General features: G+C 47.9%; 1 protein-coding gene across 6 annotated transcripts in view; it reads right to left on the minus strand.

Moving 5' to 3' along the window:
• The window catches only part of EIF4G3 (eukaryotic translation initiation factor 4 gamma 3), a 144,404-nt gene that overhangs the window by 47,246 nt on the left and 76,764 nt on the right, over nucleotides 1-20,394 (minus strand). For 3 of the 6 annotated variants that reach the window (XM_066202784.1, XM_066202788.1, XM_066202787.1), the window contains 5 exons: nucleotides 15,341-15,520; nucleotides 14,753-14,867; nucleotides 11,413-11,513; nucleotides 8,623-8,745; nucleotides 3,147-3,282 (listed from right to left, as the gene is read on the minus strand). In XM_066202784.1, the coding sequence (XP_066058881.1) occupies nucleotides 3,147-3,282; nucleotides 8,623-8,745; nucleotides 11,413-11,513; nucleotides 14,753-14,867; nucleotides 15,341-15,520 (655 nt within the window). Of the gene's footprint in view, nucleotides 1-3,146; nucleotides 3,283-8,622; nucleotides 8,746-11,412; nucleotides 11,514-14,752; nucleotides 14,868-15,340; nucleotides 15,521-16,313; nucleotides 16,335-20,394 lie in introns of all 6 variants that reach the window. The other 3 variants (XM_066202783.1, XM_066202786.1, XM_066202785.1) reach the window with 3 other exon arrangements.

The raw sequence follows: 20,394 nt of genomic DNA on the forward strand, positions 1-20,394 counted from the left end.
CAAGTGGAATAAATGTGGGCAGCTCTGATTCCATGAAGTTCTGTCCCACTGCACCTCCTGCACCAGCCTGCAGCCAGGCTCCATAGGCTGGGCCACCGGCTTGACCTTGATTCTCCAGCAGTATCCTCCCCTCTGTCAGCCGGCCTGGAATGGACACACCAGGGGCATCTACAGGAACCAGAATTTGCACCTAAATAATGTGATTTTTCAAGGTATTAGAGTAGCAATTCCTGTACCTGGCCCACTGGAAAGTGTCTCTGCCATGGCAGCGGGGTCAGAACGGGAGGAGCTTTAAGGTCCCTCCAACCGAAACCATTCCAGGATTCTACAAAATGCCGAAGGCTTGTCTTTAAAAAAAACCAACCAAGGATATAAAAAATGCCATCCCAGATCCAGCCTCAGGAATGACTTCCAGACCAAGCCAACAGGGACTGCAGATCCTGCTCTGCTGGCAGAGCGCACAGCTGCAATCCTGAGCCCCATCCGAGCCCAGCGGACCGGCCAGGTGCAGCTCACAGTTAGAAGCAGCTGCACAAGTCGCGCTGGGTGTCACAGAATCACAATGAAAGCCTGACTCCAAACTTCAACAGCTGAAATGGGCACAGGAGAGAAAGGGCACAGGGATGATCCAACCCGCAGGATGAACTTGGCAGAGGGGACTTTGGAGAAACAACGACACTGGTTTTAATGAACACTTCAGCCATGCAGCCCTATCTGTCACTGCCTTTGTTTTGGAAGCAAAAAAACCCCAACATCGAAATAAAAAATAATTTTGATACTTTGGCATGTATTTCTGAACAGACATGCCCCCCAAAAGTCGTTAATTCAGTTTAAATACTATTAATGGGGTCTATTAATTACCGACACTAACCCCTACATTGCTCTGCCTGCCCCAGCCACAGCCGAGTGTTTTTCCAGGGCTTTCCCTGCAGTGCTTACAAAAATGTGCTCTTTAGCAATTTTTGGACTGGAACAAATGTTTGACTCTTTTTGGGATGGAACGGAGATAAACACAGGGAAGCTCACTGGTGTTAAACCCCAGTTAATCCCTGCTTTATGTTCAAACCAGCGCTGTCAGAGCTGTGTAACTAAACAAACACATTTACTTCCAGTTTACTCACAGCTGCCCAAAAAGGGATTAAGTGAAAGAGAGAGAGAAGAGCGGCAAGATGTTTGCCCTGGAAATCCACGTTTTCATACAAAGAGATGAAATACTGTGATGGAAAGTGCTGGATTTTCAGAGATCAGAGTTCAAGGAGGTCTTGGTCATATGGTTTTGTGGTAGGTGTTCGTGTGAGGAGCAGGGGACTGGACTTGGTGATCCTTACAGGTCCCTTCTGGCTGGGGACGTTCTGTGATTGCACGACTTCACAGCTCAGGCCCAGCTCTGTCCCCAGGCCAGATGCACTTCAGCTATCACTGGGGTGACCAGGTGACCACGAGGTGTGCTCAGAGGATGACCCTGGCAGCAAGAGGGACTTGGGAATGTTGGCAGAGAGGACACAGGGAAGAGCAGCTGTGCCAGAGCTGGGCAGCACCAAACAGCCAGGAGAGCTCAGGGAGCACAGCCACAGCAGAAACAAAGGACATCAGACCTACTCATGCCTTGTTAAGGTGACACTGGGGACGAAGGTTCGCTGCAACATCTAGACAGAGCCACAGCCTGCCTTTAAGTGGGAGATAGGACCAGAGCAGCCCCCAAAGGTCCTTTTTCAACCTCTTTCAACCAATTTCTAGACACTGCAGCAGTTTGGAGGCACAGCACTGGAGGAAGGAAACCCCGACGTCCACGCTGTGGCTGTAAGAACAACCCCAGGGACACCTGGGGAAGGTGGTCCTTGGCTTCCCAGCAGTGACTGTGCTGTTCAGGGATCGAGGACATCTGCAGCACCAGAGACGTCAGTTTGTCCCCTTTGCTAGAGCTGTGCTCCTCCGAGGCTTGGTTTTCCTCTGGCAAACCTCTCCCAGGGAATACACAACAGGACAAGAGGAAATGGCCTCAGGTTGTGCCAGGGATGGTTCAGCTTGGATTTTGGGAAAATTCTTTCATGGAAAGGGTGGCCAGGCACTGACCTGGGCAGTGGTGGAGTCACTTTCTCTGAAAGTGTTAAAAGTGTGTGGATGTGACATCTGCGGACATGGTTAGTACTGAACATAGCAGTGCTGGGTTGGACTCGAAGATCTGGAAGGGCTTTTCCAACCTTGGTGATTCTGTGACTCTGGGTACTCGGAAATAAAAATCTCAGCACTCCAGGACTTCCCTGCATGAGTCACCCCAGGCAGAGCCCAGGAGGCTGTGATGCCATGGGTAAAACTGGGAAGCAAACGGTGGTGTCAGCTCTGTACTCCAGCACCCATCCTGCTTGCACACATCAGGAACTGCAGGTGCCGAAGGCTGCAAATTCCAGAGTGGGAACAGCCTGGGCCTGCTGTTGGCCTCCTGAGACAATTCCCTGAACGATTTTTAAAATCTCCCTTCCACTGTTTATTATGGAATATCCTGAGCTGGCAGTGACCCATCAGGATCATCAAGTCCAACTCCTGGCCCTGTGCAGGGACCACAAGGATCCCATCCTGTGCCTGAGTGTTGTCCAAGGAAATGGAATTTTAAGAAACTTTTTCCATCTGTGCCATTTTTACCAAAGTCAGCAAAATCTGCTATGGACATTATGAGACAATTGGCACACTAATGGGTTTTTCGCTAGTTAATTTTGCCCATTCCTACACGACTAGACACACAAGCAGCTCCGGGGAAGCCGTATGATTCTCTCGATCCATGCCATTGCTGTGGCTAATTATCCAAGTGATCCAAAGCCTCTCTGGCTAAAGCGTTTCCCTGACAACACGCTGGTTTCTGGAGGATGTCACTTGGGTGAGAGGAGTTTCATCCTTCTGTGTGCTCTGAAACAACGTTCAGGACACAGAAGATTGAAGACAATTATTTTTAACCAGTTTCACATTAGCAAATTCCAATTAATTGCCTTAGCAACACACTTAAAATGTTCCACTGGAGGAAGAGAAGTTCTTCCCCTCCTATTTCTGCTGCCTGCTGGTCTCCCTGCCAAAAATATTCCAACTAAAACAAGAACGGAGGGGAAAAAATAAATGATTCAAAATAACGAGGGAGGAAATCTCCATGAACCGACCTTGTTTGGAGGCGGGGGCTGCGGTGCCAGGGGTGCTGCCAGAGGGGTGGGAGCTTTCCACGGCTCCGAACGCCGTGGGAACGGGCTCGGGGACCTGGCTGGACACCTGCTGGGTGGGAGGGACAACAGGGTGAGCCTGGGAACATAAAAACAGGGAGCAAAGACAAGGGGGAGATGAGACAGGGTGGGATAGAGAGGAGAAACCAAAGGCAGAGGGAATAAAGAGAAAAAAACAAAGAGAAAAGATACAAAGGTCAATTGGATAAATCCAAAAAGTTCATGGGAAAGGGAGGGAAAGGCAGCAGGAAAAGGGACAAAGGATGCTCACTGTTAAGAACAGCAAGGAAGGGACAGCACAGCAGCGTTATCAACATGCTTTGCTCTCCCAACACTTCCTCCAGGAGCTGCAGGAATGCTTCTCCATGCAGGACACACACCAAGGCTCCTGGATCTCTCTGTGATATAAGTTCACTTCTGGGACTTGACTCCTTTTCCTATTGATCCATTATTTCAACCCCCTTAGAGATTTAAATCTATTGATTTACTCTTCCATGTATTTATCAATAGCTGATGTGTGCAGCATGGGATGAATGCTGGACAGATGTATCTGCACACACATCACTCCTTATCCCAGTAGGAACATCATCCCAGATTGGGAGTGGTTGGATAAAAAAAATCCCCGAGCGCTGCCTACAACCAGCCTGGGGGATGGGACCTGCAGGGCCAGAGGAGAATAAAACCAGCTGGACAGCAGTCTGAGGGAGAGCAGGAGGAGCAGATTCTCAAAGAACATGGACTGAGATTGTCTGTATAGAAGAACGGAACAAAAAGGCCTGCAAAGGCTGAAGGAAGACTGAAGGAGCCCCAGCCTGTGGCAGACACACATACTGAAATTATCTCCCACCAAACACTCACTTGTGTTCAAGAAAGTTTGATAAAATCCTTTGTATTTAGTCTCAGAACTTAAGGAAGACCAAGTTAGTGCCCCAGACTTGAAGGTGAGACACTTGCTGGAGTGAACACAGACAGGGCAAGGCAGCTGGTCACAAAATCCCCTTAAATACGCACCAGGGACCAAGCACAGAAGAAAATGGGGCTAAATTTTAATTTCCTAATCCCAAGCGGAGAGCCAGGCAGCTCCCTGCAGGTGTCTACTCTCACACCGTTTCACATCCATGAACTTCTCTGAACATCTACAGGAAAAGGAATTTTTAATCAATCCAAGCAACAGCAGAGTGTTCAAGACACGGGTTCCTAATTCCTGATTGCAGACAGGTTCTCAGAACTCCATGCAAAACTTATTTCGCTGTAAAAAGAAACGCTCTGGCAGCCTGTTTCTCTTCCTGGGACTCTTTTTTCCTCCCATCTCCAGCTTTTTGCCTATTGCATCTGAACAGTGCAGGATAAAAAGGAATTATTTCCAAGACACTATTTTTCACCATTTCATGAAGACCAGGAAAAAGCACATCTGGAAAAATAAGAATGAAGATTTAAGTGGGGGTGAAGGATAGAAGTTTTATTTGGAATTGCTACTCTTTCAGGAATGAGCCTGACAGATTGACTGGAGAATGGGTGAAGAACTACACCCCAGCCTCCAGCCAAAGGGAAGAAGCCAAAGAAAACCCAGCTTTACAGATGAGCAGGTTTCAAGAACACTTTCTCCTCACCCTCAGTGATCAGGATTTTCATTCTATAAGAAAATTAATGGAAGAAATCAGTGTGGAGAAAGGAAACTGTGATAAGAACCACAGGAACCTAAGCAAACCAATTAAGAAGAAACCTGTGAGCCCAGAAACCTCTTGGGTCAGGAAACGTATTTCCTTAACAAATGTGGAAAACACTCACTGATTTTGTAGGAATGATATTGCAAATGAATAAATGGTCCTTATGCACTGAGCCTTGCAGCTGCAAAATGGAGCACTTAGAGAGTTTTTAGGAAAAAATCCCACTGCAAATTGCTCCCCTGATTTACGATGCTCCAAGGGTTGCTCTGGGTTATTCCACCCCACCACAGCCTGGACACTGGGCAAACACAAACTCACTGAGCCTTGGAAGAGTTTGGCCAAGAAAATAAGAGCATTCACTCTTCAAGAAGTGATCTTCTGTGGAAGCCAATGCTGAGGAAATACCACAATCAGACTCTGGCCCTGGGTTTTCTTTCTTTTCCCAGCAAAAACCAGAGTGAAAATAGTGTCCTGCTAGAAATGGATCAATCATTTCTCCGTGTACCTCCAGCTTCTCACGCAGGAATTTTAAAGCACTTGCTCAAAAGCAATTAAAATACACTGCAGAGGCACAGAGACACTACACCCAAAGCATTTTTTGGTCACTGCTGCTGAGTAAATGGTACAGAAATGGCTGAAACCACACAGCTCATCTTGGTAGCAATGCTCATCTTCTGCACAATTCCAGTAACTTTCTGATGTTAAGCACAATTCCAACATTTTTTAATGTTCAGCATGTAACCTACTGAGAGAAGAGGGTGCTTTGGGCCTGTTTTCTGGGCAAATTTTTGGTTTATTTGCGTCAAATAATAGAGTAATTCAAATCTAAATTAAAAAATCAAAATTTGGAAACTATTATTATTATAAAAGGGTTTCTTTTTCAAATGCAGAATTTGGGACAGGGCCTGGTCTCCAGCACTTCCTGAGGACGTTTCTTCCTTTGTGTTTGTACCACTTAAACAATGAGATAAGAGATTCAGAGGAAGAAGTTTTATTAGCATTTTCTATAATTCTAAAAATCTCACTGGACTGGGAATCACTCTGATGCTGCCTTGTCAAGCCCTGAGGCTGCACACTCACATTTTGAGTGCTCAAGCAGGTGAAATCTCCCCGAGCACCCTGGTGAGCAGTTTGATCCAAGGGGTGAGGAGTTTGACCCAGGGGGTGAGCAGGGTTTGGTCCAGGGGGTGAGCAGTTTGATCCAAGGGGTGAGGAGTTTGATCCAGGGGGTGAGCAGGGTTTGATCCAGAGGGTGAGCAGGGTTTGGTCCAGGGGGTGAGCAGGGTTTGGTCCAGGGGGTGAGCAGGGTTTGATCCAGAGGGTGAGCAGGGTTTGGTCCAGGGGGTGAGCAGGGTTTGGTCCAGGGGGTGAGGAGTTTGGTCCAGGGGGTGAGCAGGGTTTGGTCCAGGGGGTGAGCAGGGTTTGGTCCAGAGGGTGAGCAGGGTTTGGTCCAGGGGGTGAGCAGGGTTTGGTCCAGGGGGTGAGCAGGGTTTGGTCCAGGGGGTGAGGAGTTTGATCCAGGGGGTGAGCAGGGTTTGATCCAAGGGGTGAGGAGTTTGACCCAGGGGGTGAGCAGGGTTTGATCCAGGGGGTGAGCAGGGTTTGGTCCAGAGGGTGAGCAGGGTTTGGTCCAGGGGGTGAGCAGGGTTTGGTCCAGGGGGTGAGGAGTTTGGTCCAGAGGGTGAGCAGGGTTTGATCCAGGGGGTGAGCAGGGTTTGATCCAGAGGGCGAGCAGGGTTTGATCCAGGGGGTGAGCAGGGTTTGGTCCAGGGGGTGAGCAGGGTTTGGTCCAGAGGGTGAGCAGGGTTTGGTCCAGGGGGTGAGCAGGGTTTGGTCCAGGGGGTGAGCAGGGTTTGATCCAGGGGGTGAGCAGGGTTTGATCCAGGGGGTGAGCAGGGTTTGGTCCAGGGGGTGAGCAGGGTTTGGTCCAGGGGGTGAGCAGGGTTTGGTCCAGGGGGGTAAGGTTTGGTCCAGCGGGTGGAACAAACAATAGCAGCTCTGTTCCCCCTGCACTCTCCCAGGAGCTGCCCCAAGCCAGGAGCATCTCAAAAGTTATGGCTGAACATTGAAAATTTACTGACTTGAGCCTGTTCTAAACAGTACCACCCCCACCACTGCAATTCCTGAGTACAGTTATTAAGGCACTATTTAATTTCACCCAAGATATTAAACGTGCTCTGAAGACTTGATTTAGAGAAGCTGTTGGGACAATAATGTTGAATTTTCCTGGCTTAAGTGGGCTTAAATTTTCAGTTATGTTATACTAATGAACTTATTCTGGTGAGCCCAATTTCAGAGCTCTTCTGTGATTACCAAAAGTAGTTCCAATCACCAAATCAAAAGGAAGGCTGGATACTAAACAATGGAATATTTGTATACCTTGGAGGAGATGACTGGACATCACTGCTGTGCTCTGCATATAAATTACAGCTGATCAGAATTCAGGCCTATTAACCTCTTCTTGAAACACATTCATTTCCTTCTGTTTGACTTAATTGTAGTGCCTTAAAATAGATTTCAGAATGTAAGAATGGTCAGGCAAATGCCTGGATTCAATGCACTGTGCAGGGATACCACGAGAAATCCTGGCTGGTTCCAACTCTCCCCACTTCCAACGGGGAAAGTTGGGTAGCAAGAAAAAATGGGGAGATGATCTCACCAAGATTCCCATGTTTGGCATCTCTACTGTCTTCTCTTATGAAAAGAAGTTTTAACTGGTGCCTTGCTGCTGCTTGTCCTTGATGGGGGACCAGAGGACCAACAGAAGGTGGTGCCTTCAGAAGACACAAGGATTTGACTGAGTTGGGAATGGCTGAAAGCTGAAATCCTGCTGGTCTCAGGGAGGGATCTCAAGGCCAGGCTCTCGCTTCACCTCAATCCCAGTTACATCTCCCTGCAATCCCATGCTTCCACTCCAGCACAAGTGCTCCCGGACAGGGTTGTGTTCCTCCCTCAGCACAGGATTTTCAGCAGAAAATCTACTCCCACATGGAGAGGAAAGAAAAGTTTGAGCTCAGGAAAAGCTGTTTCATCTAAAAGCTGCCAAAAGCTGGTGACATCCGACAGGGAAGAACATGGAAGAAGAAATCACATCCCAGTACCAGCTCTGCTCTACAGCCCAGACATCACTTGGAGAACCTTCCTGACCTCTAACCAGGGACTTAAAGGGATCAGACTCTAAGGTGTACGACAAGAAGGTATTTAGGAGCTACAGGAAATGATTTGGAATATTCATAATTTTTCTGTCATCAGAAAAATGTATTTTTAAGTTCGAACACCCAGAGATCAAATGTGGGATAAATTTATTACAGTTTTCTGAGAAAATTCTTGAGCTCCAGATCTTCTGGTGACTCTCAAACAGCTCCACAAAGGCAAAAAGAACAGTGATGCAACTGAAGGTCTATAATCAATCACCTGTGTGACATGGACTTTCCTCAGGTGCACAAGACTTAACAGACATCTCCTTTCCACAGCTTTTTGGCTCCTCCTTTAACAATGAAATGCTGAAAAGGTCTGAAAATCTACTGCTGATAGAAAACCAGGGGGGGGGGAACGTGCAGCAGCACTGAGGCTCCACATCGACAAGCTAAGGACTGCTAAGAATGATCAAACTTGGGGAATAAAATAGCTGAAGAATATTGATAATTGAGGAGCATCCAGGTCTCTGAGATGGTGAGAGGTGTGGTTGGAAGTGTGAGGGAGAGGCACAGCAAGGCAAAGGTCACACGGGGAGGAACGCAGCCCTTCCTTACCTGAGGTGGAGTCGGGGTGGAGGTGGGTCTGACGATGGGGGGGGTGGGGTTCCTGCTGCCCCCTCCAGACATGATTTCTTCTGTTATGTCTTTGCCTCCCTGGTTTGGATCCCGGATTCGGATCTACAGGATTGAAAGAATTGCAATAATAACAAAGGAACAATTCCCACAAGTGCTCCTGCTACTGCTGTTGTTGTGGAGAGCAGCACGGGCAGCACACGCTCCCAGCACACCCAGCAGGAGATGCTCTGGGATGAGCTGGTGCTGAGCAGGAACACTGAGAAGTGACTTGTTTCCATGACTTGGAATGCATGGCATGCCAATCCCTTCACCAACACCTAATTTAATCAAAACCTAATTTAATAATTAACCACACCAGTTCAGCCTAAATATGTGCAACCCTGTAATTCAAGATATAGTCTTTGCTGCTGGAACAAAAGTTTCCTGCAACTGAGAAAATGTGGGAGACAGTTTGAGTACAGGGCTAAGCTTGCCTGGTAGTGGAAAGGGCAAGAATGGAGAAAAGGCTGTATTTTACCCCAAGAGGAAACTCTGTGACCTTGCCAGCCCAGCTGCCGGGAAAGGGGGGAAGCAAATCAGCAAATCAGTCCCAAAAGCTCCACCAAAAGTGAGGAAATCAAACAAAAATACTTGGTGGAGGAAAAGGAAACTGAAAGAACAAATTCAAGTCTGCAGCATTTAGGAAAAAAACAGGATTTTTGAGTGTCTTCACAGCTCCAAAAGGGGAAGAAAAAATATTTTCCAAAAGAAACCACTCCAGAACAATCACTGAATCCTCAATTGACACTTGAGCCAATCCATGCCCCTGAACAGGGGGAAGAGCCAGGATGTGTGGGATAATGTGAAACAGAGCTTTTCATCTCCAGTGTAAGAACTGGAGATTCTGATAACCCTGAAGACAGAGTTCTGTGTATCTGCCCACCTTCTCCAAAGCTCTTGGCTGAACTTGAGATGCAGAAATCCAAGCAAACAACTCCAAGCAACCCAAGAGACACGACCACCCTTCCTAGGGCAGGGGTTCTGCTCAAAACCACCCTGTAATTGCCCCATGGCAGGGGGTGGGAATGGTCTTTCAGGTCCTTCCAAGCCAACCCTTTGGGGATTCCGGGCTATAAAATTTTAAGTGCAGGAGGGTTTTGTGATTTGCCAAACTCAGTTTGGTGGGACGGTGGCTTCACTCTGAGTTGTGGACACACAAACACACACACTGTACTCAAGATGTTAAGTCTGGGCTTCTCTTATTTTTGATGGAGTTTTTTTGCTAAAATATTTCAGTAACTACAGCAACAAGGACCTGAGAGCTGGCACGAATTCCAGCCCTCTCCTCCCTCTGATAGAGAATCAATGGCATTAAAAACAGGATTTCCCTGCCTGGAAGTTTGTAGTACTCAAGTACTCAACTCATGGTGGATGTGGGCATGTGCACATCTGACTTAAAGTTTCTCATTTCTCCAGTTGCAACACCAATGACCAAACTGAAACAGCACATTCAGAGAGAAGCATCTCAGGCATGAAAAATCCCTTTTCTGCCTCAAAGAACACAGCTTGGTTGGCATGGAACTGCCTTAATCCCAGCTGAGCGTGTCTGATCAGCTCTGCATTTCAATGGCATCAGGGATCTGGACATGTCGTGTTTGGGATGCTGAAAAGAGACCCCTGAGAACTGAAGAGGGGACAAAAAGGCTGCAGAGAGCAGACACCAAAAAGGCTTTTCCTGCAAGCACAGCTCACACACTGTTCAGTTCTTCCGGTCTCCCAAGTCAAGTGTCACCCCAAATCATCCCCAAAACTCCGAAGATGCAAATATTCTGGATTTTGAGACATGTCCAAGTCCCTTTATTATTTTCTACCCCCAGGAAACCATTATTTTACCATTTCCAAACCACTCTGACACAAATACTGCTGTAATTTCCTTTTCAGTCCTTTACAAACGATTCATTCACACGTTCAAGCCCACAGCATCTTTTTCTGGTTAAATCTTACATTCACCCCATATACCTTCGCTGCTCCCCACCATCCACCTGTGGATGCGTTTAAATTCCATTTATCTGCCTCTCTCAAGTTCCCCCCAGTGAATTAGAGAGGGAATGTGCTTTCCAAACCCATATCCACTTTGATAATGTGGTTCAGGTTCTTTCAAGCCTGCAAATATGTCCAAAAACTTACTGGTTTTCCACTTTTTTCAAGGCATAATATTCAATAATTTCTCATTTGTCACTTTAAACCAATTCCAAACATTCTCCCAAGCTGCTGAGTTCACTCATTCCCACCTGGCTTTTTGGGAACATTCTAAGCACCAGCACAGGTGAGGATTCCAGGCTTGGGGAGACCATGCTGCTTTTGTTTATGTTTATTTAAAGCCAGCAAAATTATTTTCCTTTTTGATTGGCTGACATGTCACAAACTCAGAGTGGAGAGTGCCCATAGAAAAATGGAAAATAAAGCACCACTGCAGCACTGTGCAATGTTTAGTTACACTTAATCTCTTCGGGAATCACAGAATGACTGGTTTGGGATAGAAGGGACCTTAAAGCTCATCTTAAAGCATGGGCAGTGACACCTTCCACTGTCCCAGGGTGCTCCCAGCCCCATCCAACCTGGCCTTGGACACTTCCAGGGATCCAGGGGCAGCCACAGCTTCACTGGGCACCCTGTGCCAGGGCCTCCAGTGAAGGTAAAGCTCAGGTTTAATCTTCAGAACATTTTTCATGTCCTTCCCCTCCCACGCAGGACAGATGCCGGGGCTGAGTCCCCCAGGGCCCCACTCACCGTTTTCTTCTCTCTCTTGGCAGGCGGCGGCTGCTGCTGCTGCGTAGGCACAATGATGGGTGCAGACTGGTACACGGGTTGGCTGGGGTAGAAGGGTGTTCCTGGGGCAGCAACGACACAAACCAGAGGCACAAGGTCAGCTCATGACAGAAAACCAAGCTCCAGAGGTACAGCTGGCCAGAACTTCCAAAATCCATCTGGGAATGCTGCGTTTACTCGGTTCCACTTCCACTAAACAGAAGCTGATGCTTCACCAAGACAAGAGATTCAGTCACTATTTCTAATTTGATTTCCATGACCAAAAATTGGCCACGTACACTATCAGTATCTGAGAGGCTGTGAAGACCACAGAGGCACTGCAAGATCATCCCTGGACTCCTCTGCCTAACAAGCAGAAAGGTTTTCTGCTGGGTTTGCTGCTGGTTTATCAGGGGTTTTCTGCCTATGTAGAGAAATTCAGTCTAACCAATACAAACAATTTGTGAGGTCAACTGCTACCTATTTGGAAGCATAATCAGAAAATTTAATAATGAGCAATGCTCTTATCATGCTGCAATACACAAAAGTGCAACCATGGTGATTAGTGCAGAATTACACCAAGGTGCTGATCACATTCCTACCAGCCAGTATGGTTCATTATGGTTTTCTCAATGGAATGAGAGTGGCTCAATAAATAACTAAGTGCTTTAAGACCACGCCAGAGATCAGGGTGGCAGAACAGAGCTGCCTCCTGCCCATGGATCAGGTGTCAGGGGAATGTGCAAGGTGCTGCTGGGTGTTTTCCCTTCCAGGCAGTTATGTTGGATGAACTGAGTGCTTGCACTTGCCTCTGGCGCAATCTGATTTATTCTTCAGCTGAACTAACCTTTAACTGGGAATGAAAATCCAGATTGTGCCTGTAACCCAACCGGGAGATCACTGGATCTCAGGCAAAGAGTGAAAACCAAGAAAGCAAATTAAACCAGTCCAGCACAGCCTGATTTGCAACTTCCAAGGATGCATTCCTTCTGCTGAGAGCTGGAAAGCCCCAGCTTGGAGCAGGCTTCCTGTCTGCATCCTCAGAGCGGGAACTTTTTTCTGTCCAAGCAGAGAGCACTGAGTGGCATCAAAGAGCTCAAAGTGACACTCCTGGGTGGGCAGAATCACTCAAAAAATGTCTCATTTTTAATGTCAGGGTCAGCAGAGCCACTTCAGATCTGAAGTCACTATCAGAATCTCTGCAGTCTGGGAATCAAAAATAATTGCCCAGAGAAGCTATGGCTGCCCCTGGATCCCTGGCAGTATCCAAGGCCAGGTTGGATGGGGCCTGGAGCACCCTGGGATAGTGGAAGTTGTCCCTGCCCATGGCAGGGGGTGGGACTGGGTGGGATTTATGGTCCCTCCAATCCAAACCATCCTGGGATTTCATGATTCTATGAACCCCGCTGATGAGCAGATATCCAAGCAGAGCCTGTGTAAGGTGAGGGTACAGGAGGATCCTGGGATCCTGCAATGTGTGAATTCCCTTAATTTGTAGTTTCCTAGAAACCAGATCTAACCACATCACCTGCAATGTGATCCCTGTTGGAGAGGCAGAACTCAGGGAACAACTCTCCCTTTATGAAAAGTATTTTAAAAAACTAAATCCTGAAAAGAGTAACTTCTGGGAAGAAACGGCTTCTGTGACAAGCCAAGTGCATTTGCCAGTGCCACACTCTCTTCTCTGCTTCCTGCCTTTGATCCCTTCCAGTTCTCCAGCACCCAACTTTTATTCTACCTCCTACTCACTGATCATTTCAAGGTCTTTCCCAATGTCGTACAGAAACCCCCTGATATCAGAGAATGATAAACTGCAAAAATGAGTTATAAAATTGCACTGTCCATCTTCACAAGTTTTGTCTTCCATTGTATTTTCCCTCATCACCTTCTTTAGGTCCTGCCAAACTGCAATGATTTTGATATCCAGCAGCCACACTGACTTCAAATCCCGTGGTTTATGGAAAAGGCGCTGCCAGCAGCATTATCCATGCCTGGACTGTAGACTTAGCTGTTCCCCAAACCTGGCAGCACCTGGTGAGAGGTTGAGCATTCCCAGTCCCTATACACAGCAAGGGAGTGACAGGAGGGAAAGGTGGATAAGTACAGGCAAATCCTTGGTGAAACCTTCCCTAACTGGAAAACTCTGGAGGACAGAGAGCTCTGGCTTCACCCACTGATGTTCCACAGGTGCAACAACCTAAAGCTGGGACTGAAAGATTCCAAGATTTTCTGCAAAAAACCAGGTGCTTCCAGGAGAGGAAAGGACCTTGAAATGAGCTCCTTTTCCTAATTACAGGAGTGAAGACAGAAAAATCTAAGCAAGCAGGAAGTAAGAAAACAGACCTGTAACAGCACAAAAAATGAGGAATACTGGGCAATTTCCTCATCTAGTGGATCAGACTTGAAGAACCATTACAGTATTTCTTCTGTTTTCTCTATGATCAACCACCAGGAAGTAGCTGCCCTGTAATTACCCTCTCTCCTATTCTGAAATTGCATTACCAGGTTCAAAGGCTTCATGGCAGCCTTTCAATGATTCCCATGAGTTCCACACAGACCAGATAAATAAAAGAAGGAAAAGAGGAAAAATAAGAGATATTTCTGAATGATGCACAAGGAAGCTACTGGGCTTCTCACTTCTTCCAAAGGGATCTCTGTGAAGAGCAAGCTGCAATTCTGCCACAGGAGCAGGGCTGTTACTGTTCAGCCTGGAAGGCAATCAGTCACCCCAAGGCTCCAAAACTCCACCAGAGAATTCCCATGGGAGGCTGAGAATATCTCTGCCCCCAACAGGATGCAGAATGTGAGTGACCAAATGCATGAAAAGGCCAAGTTTTGGCCTATGAAGAAGTCTCTTCCATTGGACTAAATTACCTTTGCAGCATCAATCCAGGGAAAAACCCACATGGCTTGTTCTCATCCCTCACCACACACGAAACAAGAAATGCTGGGATAAGAACTGTTAACTGCTGTTAACTGTTAATGCTGGAGCATTCCCAGGGTATGGCAAAATGAAAACCAGGACTGCCAAATGTACCCACAATATCTTAATAAATAATAATGATTGAGCAGGGACCAAGAAACGGCCCCATTCCTGGCCACAGGGGATCCTGGGCAGCTGCAGCCTCTCCTGACACACTCACACAAACAATACTCTAGGATTTTTCAGGAGTGAATAATCAGGGCTGTAACATCACCAAATTTAGCAGCTATGTGAAGTTCAAACAAATGCTAATCCAGCTTGTTATTATAAATCTTCAGCTTGACAACAGAAAAACACACCAAGAAAAGACTCTGTAAGAACTCTCCAAGCAGAACTTACCATAGGCATTGGGGAATTCTCCAGGACCTGGGCCTGGATAAAAGGGTCCCGGTCCTGGTGGCTGCACAGGATATTGCTGGGGTGGCCCAACGTATGGGGGGCCACTGTGACGATACTGGGGGGGACAAAAACAACCATCACTGCACAAGGACTTGGGCAACCTGCAACTGAGCCCCCCCCAATCAACAGGGATCTGATCCTCAAGCTGGTTAATCACAGCTTTGGGAATCACAGAATCACGGAACTGTTAAGGCTGGAAAAGATCTTTAAGATCACCGAGTCCAAACCATCAACCAGCACCACCACCAAGTTCACCACTGACCATGTCCCCAACCACACACATTGTCTGAACACTTCCAGGGATGGTGACTCCACCACTGCCCTGGGCAGCCTCCGCCAATGCCCAGACATCCTCTCCATGAAGGAATTTTTCCCAGTATCTAATCTAAACCTGCCCTGGCACATGATATGTAACTACCATCCTGATTTCACAGACACATCCCCACGCATTCCTGGCAGGTCCTGAGACAACCCCCACGGAGCAACCGTTGCTCTGCAGTTCCTCAGGTGCCTGGATGCCAGATTTACCTGTGGGATACAGTACTGGGGGCCCTGAGGCATCGGGTAGGGCATTGGCAGGTGGTTCACCATCATGATGTGCTGGTTGGTTTGGTACACGGCAGTCGGGGTCTGCGCTCCGGGACGGATGGAGGGGCTGCTGTTCTGGATGGTGGCTCTTGGAGGCTGGATCTGAGGCCTCTGAAAAAACTAGGAAAGGGAAGGGAGAAAGGAGAGAAAACAAAGAACCGGTCAGACTTTCGGAGAGAATTGGAAATATCCTTACAATACTATAGTTATGGTGTTAGTTTCCAGGAGTTGCCACACTTCAAGAAAACTGCAGGACAGTCCATACTTCTCTGTGAACAGCAAGGCCATCTATGGCTTTCTATTTTACAAGGCAGAACCAGACAAGAAACTTTACAAACTAATAATTATTAGTTTATATCCCCTGAATTTTACAGCTGAACCTTCAGAGCAAACTTTGGAAAAATGAGTTTGTCTAATTTTCTTTTCATAAGGCGGGTTGGCTGCTAAAAAAGCGCACCTTTATAAATAGCCCAGGGAAATAAAAGATCAAGGCAACTGTTCCAATTTATCTCCAGAAGAGCTAAAAATCCAGAATTTCACAAAGACCAGAGGCACTTCATGTCTCTCCTTCACATGCAGGTGACTAGTCCTGCCCTGTTTTCCAAAGGGTGGCAACCTGTCCCAGGGTGGCCCCAAAGCCTTGCACCACTCTGGGACGAGGTGATGCTCTGGCGGATGGGCCAGGCCCAGGCAACCAAGCAAGTGTTGGCACCGGCTCCATCCTTGCCCTCCCGCGCTGGGACCGGCCCCAGCGGCCCCGGGATGGGCACCGTGGCTGCAGGCCCTGGCTCTGGATCTCGGCAGCCTGGCAGGTCAGGAGGTGGGAGATGCACCGGACACTGAGGCATTCACTGACAGAGGAGTGACCAGGTGAGAGACACTGATGCCATGCAGAACCAGGAGTTAGAGTTACCTGTATAGGTCTGAATCCTCCCTTCAAAAACGAAGCAAGAAAGCAGCAGGAAACAGAAAGAAAGCCAATGGAACAGCTTACAGATCAACAGGAAGGAATAGGATACAACATGCACCCTAAATGCACACAATTCCAGTCAGCTTCTGCCCTGCTCTGACTCGTCCCTTCCAGAAACAGCCAGGAAAAGACCGGTAGCACAGACTCTGCTGCCAGAATCCCACAGGGTCACAACTCTCCTAGAAAAGCTTTCTATGGAAGTATAAAAGTTTAAAAAAGAAAAACAAAAAAGCCAATCAAACCATGATTTACTGCATGAAATGTGACACTACAGAAAGACTTTATGTTTACGCTGTTCCTAAAACATCAAATATTTCTCCTTCCGGTGTCTTTCAGTGGCACAGAGAGAGCAGATAAAGCAGAAACCCTGGCTCCAATAATGGATTTCTCTCCTTTTCTGCACCAAGACTGGGAGGGGAAGAAATGCCACACATTTAACTGCTAAGTAGAAAATAATTACAATAATTAGACCACCACATATCACAATGAATCCTGCTGGCTGCTGTGCAGTGGTGTGTTACAGGGAGTAACTGTGCCAGGAGGAGTGAGAAAAGAAGAGGGGAATGAAGGGATGAGCTGGGGTTATCTGCCCCAGGTTTGGGAAGGGTGGGGGAGGATGGAAGGAAGCTGTGATGTCCCTATCCTCAACATGATAACGAGCTTAAAATGGCCATTCTGGTACTGCTGAAGACCTCACGACACCAGAGCTGTTCCCCAGAGCAAAAAACTTCTCCAGGAAAGCCCTGGATGACTCTCTTTCAGATAATCAGACATTGTTAGGGTGAGCACAATGATTTCATCTCCAGCCCTGTCAACCTGGATGAAGAGCTGTCCCCAGCACACTGGAAGTGTGACCTGAACCAGGGGAAGGCAACTGTTTGGGGAGAAAAGTTTTAGGATGGAGAAAGCAAACTAAAAGAACAACAGCTTGCCATGGTCCTGTCAAAACAGCTCTGATAAAACCTTGTGGCTGTGAGACATGGGGGAGATGCAGGAGTGTGGCATGAACCAAGCACAGGTGCTGAATTTATGGTGACAATCACCAGAGTCTGTGATTTTTCGATACCCAAAAAAAACCAAAAAGTGTAAAAGTCTTCTTTCACTGCAACTCACTGAGTAATGATAATTTTTAAGCTGTCAGCATGTTACAGCACGTCTCACCAAGGGAGGGTTGGAAAAATTTAATAATCCCCACGAGTGTGTGTTTATGCAGAGCGAGAAGGGCTGGAGGCAGATGTGAGACCTCTCTCTATCAATAGCACCTCCATGCACGGGGCATGGCAGGAAAACCCCCAATGCCAGAGATGGGGAGAGTCCGTGGAATCTGCTCCTCAGGCTCCTGCTGCACCTACAGAACCTGGTCACAACCAAACAAGACCATCAAGGGAATGCTGACAGCACTGGGGACTCCTTGGGCACGGACAGCTGCTCATTCCCATCACTTCCAGCTGGTCCCTGGAGGCTCCCGAGGCGAGCCCTGCTGGGGGGACAGGCCAGGGAAGCTCCATTCTGTGGGACACAGCCCAGGGCCCTTCCCTGCTGCAGCAGCAGGAAGGACGGCGCTCCGTGCTCTGGAGTGGGGGTGGCACTGACCTGCTCTTCCATGAACTCTGAACACCCCCAGAGCTGCTCAGCTGCTCCACAGCAGCAGGACGGTGTCTGATAAGGAGACTGAATGTCAAAAAACTTCTCAGAGCCCCACTGTGTGCCCACACCATCCCAGATCTGGCTAAGCTTCAGGGGTGGGGAGAAAAGGAGGAGAATTCCACCCCTAGCAGGAAGACAGAGCAGCAAGAACTGCAGATCCGTTGTTCCAAGCAACAGAATGATCAGAAGTTTCTGGGAAGTGGCAACCTGAGACTTCTCTGACAAAGCCCGAATGACTTGCAGCTACTCCAGCTCCTGTAAGTAAAGCCAGGATTCTGGAGGAAAGCTGGTATGGGAGCACTGTGCATCTGACCTGGGCATGGGTTTGAGTGCTCTAAACTGCAGCCCCTGATAAACTGCTTTATGCTCCGTCCTCACCCCTGGCCCTCACGAGCTCAGCCAGCAGTATTCACAGGAATGTTCAGGAATGTTTTGCCGTTTGATTTCCTGAAATAGATGGGAACTCATCTAGGTTTTTTCCTGGGTTTTGCTACTTCATTTGCTATTAATTTGCTAAAAAAGCAGCCTAAAAAGGTCACTGAGATGCCTGCACAGGCAACACCTTCAAGTAACACTAATCATGTCCTATGGAAGAACAGCAGGAAGGGAAAACCTGATAGACTTGGTCTCTGTTCCTTCTAGTCAGTGCAGGATTTGGAGTGGAGTACACCCAGGACCAGAGCAAACATACCCTGAGCCACAGAGAAGCTTCTGAGAGAAACTTTGCACTACATCAACCCTTCCTTGACACCTTCCTTCGAAAATTAAGCCCTGCTATGTCTAATGATGGTCAATCTTCGGTTGTTCAGCAACCAGTGACAACCTGGGCCATGGTCTTTGAGTCATGTCTCATCCCTTATCTGTCCAAGTCTGTTAGGAAGGGGATTTCTTGGATCACTTTGGAGTCAGTGCTCCTGGGCAATACGGTCTTCATCCAGGGCTGCTTCCTCTCACTCCCAAAGGAGCACAAGCAAAGCCCCATGACACTGCTTTGATCAGCTGCCTGAAGCTCAGCTCCTCTGCCTGCTTGCTCCTTAGCCCTCATCATCCCAGCAGGCTTTCCCTCCCTGCTCAAGGAAGTTCTTCTGGAAAATCAAAAAGCAGAGTTGCAGATAGGCTCCACACAGGGTTTCCTCCAGTGATTCCCAAAACTCCATAACTGGAAGTAACTCCAGCACTTTAGCTTAAGGTTGCATTGCAGAGATGGTTTCAGCTGATGAGCTCCCACTTCATGGAATTACACCTTCTCCTTGGCACTAAGGGCCAGGTTGGCTGTCACCTGCTTCCATGCCAGCCCTCCGTGCTGACCGTGCTTTCCAGCTTTGCACTCCCTAAATTTGCTGCAGACACACACCTGCTGTTTGAGCCAGAAGAATTAACACTAGTTTTACAGAAATCCACTCCAAACCTTCTGCCTACCCCGCATCCACTTCCCTGCCATTTTCCCTTTAGTCACTGCTCACATACCTCAACCCCCCCAAATCCTTTTATTTACCATCATCTTCTTATCCAGAGGAAAAAAATATCAATGATCAACGTGCCATCTAGGAAAAGCAGAGATCAAGGAGAGCCCCAGCCCCCTCTGATCACCCACCACTGCTTTTCATGGATTTACCACTTGCTCTGTATTTCCAGGCCATGGCTACCAGTGCCAGGAGGGTTCCCTGGGACCCCAAAGCTGCACCAAAATAGAAATTTGGGATAAGAGCCTGAAAACAAATCTGTGCTAAGCTCAGCTTGGTAAACGTGGACATTCATCTATTTTTTTCCTAGGATCATGGCGGGATGTTGTGATGGGTCCATGAAGCCCTGTTGGAGGTTGTGGAGAATGGAAACAAAATGAAAGTTCAGCAAGTTGTCACCCAAGCTCTGAACTTCAGTCAAGCTTCTCGTGGCCCTGTTATTAATTTTTAGTCTTTCTGGTGCTACCAGGAAGGCTGGTGGGATAACCTGAGACTGGCCTGGGGAAGGGACGAGGAGGTGCCTGCAAAGGCAGTGCAGTAGGAACTGCGGAGCTGCAGCCCTGAGATGTGAAGATCAGAGAATTGTACAATTGCTTAGGTTGGAAAAGCCCTCCAAGATCATCGAGTCCATACCTAACCCATGACCCCAGGTGCCACATCCACACATTGTTTGAACTCTTCCACTGATGCTGACTCTGCCTCTTCCAGTGCCTGACCACTCTCTCCATGAAGAAATTTTCCCAATATCCAACTCAAACCTTCCTTGGTGCAACTTGAGGCCATTTCCTCTTGTCCTGTCCCTTGCTCCCTGGTGCCAGGAGCAGGAGCTCCAGCACAAATCCCCAGGTCCTGCTTCCCCAGCACCTCAGTGCAGCTCTTTTGGCTGGCTAAAGGAAAGGTTCGTTTCCTTCCCC

This window comes from Chamaea fasciata, unplaced genomic scaffold (genome assembly GCF_029207755.1).
Source record: "Chamaea fasciata isolate MVZ Bird 193981 ecotype frontalis unplaced genomic scaffold, bChaFas1.0.hap1 SCAF_23, whole genome shotgun sequence".
Classification (NCBI taxonomy): domain Eukaryota; kingdom Metazoa; phylum Chordata; class Aves; order Passeriformes; family Sylviidae; genus Chamaea; species Chamaea fasciata.